The 8,294-nt window shown below is 47.5% G+C and overlaps 1 protein-coding gene across 1 annotated transcript in view; it reads right to left on the bottom strand.

Annotated features, from left to right (window-relative positions):
* Positions 1 to 6: 6 nt before the first annotated feature.
* Positions 7 to 8,294, bottom strand: part of RPGRIP1 (RPGR interacting protein 1) — a 43,415-nt gene continuing 35,127 nt past the window's right edge. The window contains exons 20-26 of the mRNA XM_080978817.1: positions 7,209 to 7,337; positions 5,294 to 5,429; positions 4,272 to 4,366; positions 3,262 to 3,454; positions 1,381 to 1,465; positions 1,155 to 1,285; positions 7 to 145 (exon numbers count right to left, since the gene is read on the bottom strand). Of these exons, the coding sequence (XP_080834943.1) occupies positions 30 to 145; positions 1,155 to 1,285; positions 1,381 to 1,465; positions 3,262 to 3,454; positions 4,272 to 4,366; positions 5,294 to 5,429; positions 7,209 to 7,337 (885 nt within the window). The 3' untranslated portion in view covers positions 7 to 29. The remainder of the gene's footprint in view (positions 146 to 1,154; positions 1,286 to 1,380; positions 1,466 to 3,261; positions 3,455 to 4,271; positions 4,367 to 5,293; positions 5,430 to 7,208; positions 7,338 to 8,294) is intronic.

Genomic DNA, 8,294 nt, shown 5'->3' with positions numbered 1-8,294 from the left:
GTTTCTGTAGTCTTCACCCGTTCAGCTTATCATTCCTCACTGCTCTTCCTTTTGCCTGCCCAGTAAATGGCTCTCAGGGCAGAAGCTGCTTCCATGGACACTTTCAGCATCCCAATGTTGGCGTCGGGATCAAAAGGACTGATAACTAGAATGACAAGGTTAAAATAGTTTTTTGTGTGCAAGAGATGTGGAACCAAGTCTGTTATTACTGAAGAAAGCACGAGAGTCTCAGTCTTCATTTACAAGGACTAGGATTCTAGCACCCACTCCTATTATGGGTGCATGAGGGAACCTGCAAATGCTGGTGAATTTGAATTTTATTATTACGGTCACAGACCTGTTCCGGCTCACTTACAATATCAGGAAAATCATAAAACACAACAGGAATACATTGAATTGCAATTGGGTATAACAGAGATAATACAGATATAGCGGCAGTTAAAAATATACAGTGGTACCTCGGGTTACAGACGCTTCAGGTTACAGACTCCGCTAACCCAGAAATAGTACCTTGGGTAAAGAACTTTGCTTCAGGATGAGAACAGAAATCGTGCTCTGGCAGTGCGGCAGCAGCGGGAGGCCCCATTAGCTAAAGTGGTGCTTCAGGTTAAGAACAGTTTTAGGTTAAGAACGGACCTCTGGAACGAATTAAGTACTTAACCCGAGGTACCACTGTATATTAAATCTTGATCACTTTAAATTGTCATTTAAAACCATAATAATTTTGGTAGAACAGCTTGTTCCCTAAGTTTTATGGCAGTCGCACAGAATTTGGCCACCCTTAGCGTGATCTCTAGATCCTTGTCCTCTACCAGGAGTTTTAGACATTGAAGTTCGGACCCATTTGGAGATTTGCAAATGCTGGTTTTTAAATATTGCACAATCCACTGTCGATAAAATGCAGCAACCAAAGGAGATTGTCATTACAGCTATTAGGGCTGGTTTGAAATGGTGGGTCCAGAACAAGTGGCATAGCAAGCTGGCATAGTTGTAGACCAGCCTTCCCCAAACCTGGTGCCCTCCAGATGTCGGGATGCAACTCCCAGCATCCGTGGCTAGTGCTGATGGGAGTTGTAGTCAGACATAACTTGGAAGGGCTCTGAAGGCTACTTCTGACACTGCTTCAGTTTTGTCACGAGTCGCCAGCTTCTTACCGTCAAGTTCTCGCTCCAGCAAATCGCTACCTGTCAGAAGAATCTCCCGCAAGTCCAAGTAGGCAAAGCCGACGTCTTCGCATTCTCCTCCGGTCCCTGGCAGTGGTTCGCTCACCACTGCAAATTGCAGCCTATGTCAAGGAAGAGGGCTCCATGAATACAGGCACTGGGATCATTCATTCTTTTTTCGCCTGGGGTTTCAGGGGAAGGGAAACACGATACTCACCAATTATGCTGGGGCTCCTGTGCCTCCAGCATAGAAAAGAGCAGCTGCCTCTGAAGGCTCTCTGGGTCTGGGTCCACTTTGATCACTGCAGTAGAATATTCAAGAAGACATTTACTGGAGCCGCTGCTGCTCTCTGTGATACAGCACTTGGCATGTTGAGTGCAGGGAGACAGATAAAAGCAGACGCGATCGACAAAAACCATGCTGTCGATACTAAAATACGCCTTCTCCAGAACGAGAGGTCCACAGTGGAATTAGTCCTTTGCTATAAAGGACCACTGACCATTAGGTCCAGTCGTGGCCGACTCGGGTTGCGGCGCTCATCTCGCTTTATTGGCCGAGGGAGCCGGCATACAGCTTCCGGGTCATGTGGCCAGCATGACTAAGCCGCTTCTGGAGAACCAGAGCAGCGCACGGAAACGCCGTTTACCTTCCCGCCAGAGCAGTACCTATTTATCTACTTGCACTTTGATGTGCTTTCAAACTGCTAGGTTGGCAGGAGCAGGGACCGAGCAATGGGACCTCACCCCGTTGCGGGGATTCGAACCGCCGACCTTCTGATTGGCAAGTCCTAGGCTCTGTGGTTTAAAATTCTTCATCCCGTGGTCTCAATCCTGCCTTATGCCTGGAAAACAGGCCTTGTGGAACATGGGTTCCTCAAACTGGTCCAGGGGGAGAAATTTAGGAGGGCGGCCAGTGGCTTATAACACATTCTAGCTGACTCTTGCCCCATCCCCGTAAGTTGTGCAATGGTGTAGCCATCTGCAAGAATGGAAATGAAGATCGGAGATGCTGGCCTTTGAATCTGGGGAGGCAGCTTAGAGTGGTTTTGTTGGTGAGACCTGGCATGGGATAATGGCTGCATCTGGGGTGGGCTGGGAGGCGAGTTCTAAAACGGCCACAGAAAAGTAGCCTTCTGCAGGTCTCTTTTGCAGTCTAACACACCTCACGGGGGTCATTTTTACGGTGGGGATAAAATTGGGTAGGTTTTGGTGGTGGAAGGGAATTGTGCACCCCACTCTTGGGAGTAAGGGTAGTGCATAAATTAGCATGGAGCCCTTCAGATGCACACTAGATGGTGCTATTGAGCATTGTATCCGAAAGCAGTAGAGGGAACTAGGTTCTGATATAAACAGGTGGTAGGACCTAGAGAAGGATTGGGCAGCTGAATTTCATGTGGTGGGGGTGGGAGAAGAAATGGGGGCTGCTGTGCATTGTGAACCCCCCTAAGATCTATGGGTATAGGGTGGAATACAAATTTAATAATAATAATGTGGCCCCCAAGAGTTCATCTTGGATGTAGTGTGGCCCTCAATGGTCTTTTGTAAAATGTTCCACGCTACTAGATGAGTGTTTCCCAAACTTGGGTCTACAGCTGTGTTTGGACTACAATCCCCATTTTCCCTGACCACTGGTCCTGCTGGCTAGGGATGATGGGAGTTGTAGTCCAAAAACAGCTGGAGGCCCAGGTTTGGGAAACACTGGTATAGACCCTTTCTCTGCCCGAGGGCAACATCCAGTCCTGGGCGGGGCTACATACAAAAGTGGGCGGAGCAAGAGGTGTGATTTTTTTTTTTTTTACATTTGCTACAGGAGTTGCACACTTCTCTCTCAACTCCAGCCCGGCAGATAAGAAGCCTGGGAGTTCAAGGGCATATTCCAGCCAGGCAAAAATACTCAAGGAGAATTGCGAAGTCAGAGGCAGCAAGGGGTGTGGCTTGGAGGGGGGGTTACATTTGGCCCCCAGGCTTGAAATTCCTCACCCTGGCCTAGAGGCATGTAAGTTTGGCAATATAGCAGGAAGCCTTGTAGACCATACCAACTCTTACAAGTTTATGGGTTTCCTTCTGCATCAAGGGAACCAGACACACGCCTCCTCACCTTTGCTGAAGTGGAAGTAGATTTCCTGGTTTCCTTGGGGCTTCCGCAAAGAGAAGGGGGTCTCGGTTTCCTCCAGCAGCAGGCCAGGGAAGCGATACTCCACGTACAGCTGCTGGATGTTCTCATCAGCAATGGGTGGGCTACCTGGGTGGAGGCTCAGGGAGATGACCTCCACGCGGATCCTGTCTGAAGGCTGCCGGTTAAGTTGGGAGAGGAATAGGAATGAAATAAAACCTTTGCAAAAACCTTTGCTTACCAAGAGGCAAATCAGTTGAGTAGAATGATGCTCACTGAGAAGAGAGAGATGGGGAACTGGATCAGGAAGGCGGGTGGGTCAGATCCATATCTTTACATCCACATGGCTATGTTTATCAGATGTGTGACTCCACCTACCTATCACCCGATGTCAAAATGCAATCGTTCCCGCACTGTAATTAAGGTGTAAAAAATGTATTATCTATTGGCGAAATAAGACTTCTGTCATGCCTCGTTCCAGCAGTTGGCATGAGACCCTGTGGGGCCCAGGGACGGCCCCCTTGGCACATCATGACCCATGTACTACATACAGCATTGAATAGGTAAAGGGACCCCTGACCATTAGGTCCAGTCGTGGCCGACTCTGAGGTTGCGGCGCTCATCTCGCTTTCTTGGCTGAGGGAGCCAGCGTACAGCTTCCGGGTCATGTGGCCAGCATGACTAAGCCGCTTCTGGTGAACCAGAGCAGCGCACGGAAACGCCGTTTACCTTCCCACCGGAGCAGTACCTATTTATCTACTTGCACTTTGACATGTTTTCGAACTGCTAGGTTGGCAGGAGCAGGGATCGAGCAACGGGAGCTCACCCCATTGCGGGGATTCGAACCACTGACCTTCTGATCGGCAAGTCCTAGGGTCTGTGGTTTAACCCACAGCACCATGTACTACATACAGCATTGAATAAGCCCACCACAAATTGTATTTGGTCAATGTTTTCAACACGCGCCCTACTAGCTTAGAAAATCCAGTACCCACCGGTCCCAGAGACTCCTGGAGCCCGGAAGATTGCACCACCACTTCATCGCTCTCTGTGGTCTGGGCTTCACTGGAAGTATCTGGTCTCTCTGAGGCTAGAGGCAAGATTCAAGAGACAGCTATGTAAGAGACAGCCTCCTTATTTATTCCCCACTCCTGTTACAATCTCACTGCCCTGCAATGTGGCAAAACGAGACCTAGTCCAGGAAAGCTTATGCCACAACTGATCTTAGACTTGGTTCTAATATTTACAAGGTGTGACTGGAAACTTCAGTTGAATGGTCACAGAAATCAGACAGCGAGAAATATTCTAACATACATGCCTTGCAGGCCTTCAAAGTAGGCCCCCTCTGATACAAGGCACTGTTGACAATATTCAGAGAACTGTTGGAAACTTCTGGAGAAATCCTCTTTTCGTACTGCTTTCAGTTCCCTCGTCACAGCAGCTTGGACGTGTGAAATGTTGGAAAATCTGTGCCCTTGCAGTGCAGATTTCAGTTTTGGAAAAAGAAAGAAATCCGGTGGGGCCAGATTGGGACAATATTTCACAGGGAATATGCAATTCTTCCGCCATCATTCAGACAGACAATCGGCAATCCCACATCAATAACTCACAAACTCTGCCGACATTTGCTGCCATTCTCGACGGTTTGCTACCCTTCGCGGAAACACTTAAACCAGTCATACATTGTCTGTCAAGTTGCAGCTTCATCTCCGTACACAACTGTGAGCATTTTGTGGGTTACCAGTGCCGATTGTATGTTCGAATATTTCTCACTGTCTGATTTCTGTGACCATTCACCAAACTTTCTGGTCACACCTCATATTTTGTTTCATTGCTCCAGGGGCAACAGTAGCCTGACACCACCCATAACAGAAAGGGCCAATGTTGCATCTTCCAGCTGTTACTAGACTCCATCTCCCATCATCCCTGACCATTGGCCATGCCGGCTGGGGCTGATGGGAGTTGGAGTCCAGCAGCAAGTGGAGAGCTACTGATTGTAAGCTTTCCGTGAAAGTACCATTGTCACTCAGCATGGCTGCTTCAGCCAGTGGGCTTGATTTCCCTTCCGATTCCTGGCGACTTGCGGTTGTCATCTCTTCTTCCGTTGCTGCCACCTTGTGCTCCTCTTCCTCTCGTACTCCTTCCAGGGCCACCTGCGCAGACATAAGCCCCACTGAGGTCAGGGTCTGAGAACAGCACAGCAACCGGGCTTCTCCTCTGACTTCTAACAGAAACACTGGTGTTAAAGAAGCAAGTATACAAATCTGCTTTCATATGGAGGGTCTGAACATTCTCCATAATTTAGCTTCTTCTAAATGTGGAAGTGTGTATGAGACCTTATGGATTGCAAGGGCAAAGAACTTGTTCTCTTGCACTTTAAGCACCATGCACATCAAAAAACTATAAAAACAACAAAGCTATACACGTGACCATCAGCAAAGGGAAGGGGGATTGATTTTTAAAACCACTCTGGGCATTGTAGCGCCCCAAGAGGAAGAGGGGAAGGGCAGTGCCAAAGAATGCTCCAACTACCGCACAATTGCGCTCATTTCACACGCTAGCAAGGTTATACTTAAAATTCTACGAGGCAGGCTTAAGCAGTATGTGGACCGAGAACTCCCAGAAGTGCAAGCTGGATTTAGAAGAGGCAGAGGAACCAGAGACCAAATTGCAAACATGCGCTGGATTATGGAAAAAGCTGGAGAGTTCCAGAAAAACATCTACTTCTGCTTCATTGACTACGCAAAAACCTTTGACTGTGTCAAACACAGCAAACTATGGCAAGTTCTTAAAGAAATGGGAGTGCCTGATCATCTCATCTGTATCCTGAGAAATCTCTATGTGGGACAAGAAGCTACAGTTAGAACTGGATATGGAACAACTAATTGGTTCGAAAAGAGTACAACAAGGCTGTACATTGTCTCCCTGTTTATTTAACTTATATGCAGAATTCATCATACAAAAGGCTGGACTGGATGAATCCCAAGCCGGAATTAAGATTGCTGGAAGAAATATCAACAACCTCAGATATGCAGATGACACAACTTTGATGGCAGAAAGTGAGAAGGAATTAAAGAACCTCTTAATGAGGGTGAAAGAGGAGAGCGCAAAATATGGTCTGAAGCTCAACATCAAAAAAACCAAGATCATGGCCACTGGTCCCATCACCTCCTGGCAAATAGAAGGGGAAGAAATGGAGGCAGTGAGAGATTTTACTTTCTTGGGCTCCATGATCACTGCAGATGGTGACAGCAGTCACAAAATTAAACGACACCTGCCTCTTGGGAGAAAAGTGATGACAAACTTGGACAGCATCTTAAAAAGCAGAGACATCACATTGCCGACAAAGGTCCGTATAGTTAAAGCTATGGTTTTCCCAGTAGTGATGTATGGAAGTGAGAGCTGAACCATAAAGAAGGCTGATCGCTGAAGAATTGATGCTTTTGAATTATGGTGCTGGAGGAGACTCTTGAGAGTCCCATGGACTGCAAGAAGATCAAACCGATCCATTCTTAAGGAAATCAGCCCTGAGCGCTCACTGGAAAGACAGATCGTGAAGCTGAGGCTCCAATACTTTGGCCACCTCATGAGAAGAGAAGACTCCCTGGAAAAGACCCTGATGTTGGGAAAGATGGAGGGCACAAGGAGAAGGGGATGACAGAGGATGAGGTGGTTCGACAGTGTTCTCGAAGCTACCAGCATGAGTCTGACCAAACTGCGGGAGGCAGTGGAAGACAGGAGTGCCTGGCATGCTCTGGTCCATGGGGTCACGAAGAGTTGGACACGACTAAACGACTAAACAACAACAAGAATTTTCAGTACCTTTAGCAAACAACAGCTCCCAGAATCCTTTGGGAGAAAGCCATGGCTGTTGTGGTATAAGAGTGCTTTAAATGTATAGTGTACTCGGGGCCAAAATCTTCATCTCTCACCTGCTGGATGGCTCCATTTTCTGGCCTGGCATGTTTCCGAATGCGTTTCTCCACCTCGGACGTACAGAGACGTGGCTTTTTCCTTTGGAGACTGGAAGGCAGACGCTCACTACCACTTTCTCGGGAGACCTGAACGGGCATAAGAGAAGCCAGAAGTAAGTGAGGGACCAGCCTATAACTAAGTCATCTGGTACCCTCTGGTTTCCATTCTTAACTTTCATAAATAGTTATCTCGAAGAGTTCATGATCTCCAACTGCCCATCCTGGGTTTTGTGGAGGGGCCGTATCAGAAAGTTAGAATCATAGAATAGAATCATAGAATCATAGAGTTGGAAGAGACCACAAGGGCCATCGAGTCCAACCCCCTGCCAAGCAGGAAACACCACCAGAGCACTCCTGACATATGGTTGTCAAGCCTCTGCTTAAAGACCTCCAAAGAAGGAGACTCCACCACACTCCTTGGCAGCAAATTCCACTGTCGAACAGCTCTTACTGTCAGGAAGTTCTTCTTAATGTTTAGGTGGACTCTTCTTTCTTGTAGTTTGGATCCATTGCTCCGTGTCCGCTTCTCTGGAGCAGCAGAAAACAACCTTTCTCCCTCCTCTATGTGACATCTTTTTATATATTTGAACATGGCTATCATATCACCCCTTAACCTCCTCTTCTCCAGGCTAAACATGCCCAGCTCCCTTAGCCGTTCCTCATAAGGCATTGTTTCCAGGCCTTTGACCATTTTGGTTGCCCTCCTCTGGACACGTTCCAGTTTGTCAGTGTCCTTCTTGAACTGTGGTGCCCAGAACTGGACACAGTACTCCAGGTGAGGTCTGACCAGAGCAGAATACAGTGGCACTATTACTTCCCTTGATCTAGATGCTATACTCCTATTGATGCAGCCCAGAATTGCATTGGCTTTTTTAGCTGCCGCGTCACACTGTTGGCTCATGACAAGTTTGTGGTCAACCAAGACTTCTAGATCCTTTTCACATGTACTGCTCTCAAGCCAGGTGTCACCCATTTTGTATTTGTGCCTCTCATTTTTTTTGCCCAAGTGCAATACTTTACATTTCTCCCTGTTAAAATTCATCT

This window comes from Podarcis pityusensis (genome assembly GCF_964106645.2).
Source record: "Podarcis pityusensis genome assembly, chromosome: 13".
Taxonomy (NCBI): domain Eukaryota; kingdom Metazoa; phylum Chordata; class Lepidosauria; order Squamata; family Lacertidae; genus Podarcis; species Podarcis pityusensis.
Note: the sequence above shows the minus strand (reverse complement) of the source record. Positions and strands in the feature narration are given on the sequence as shown.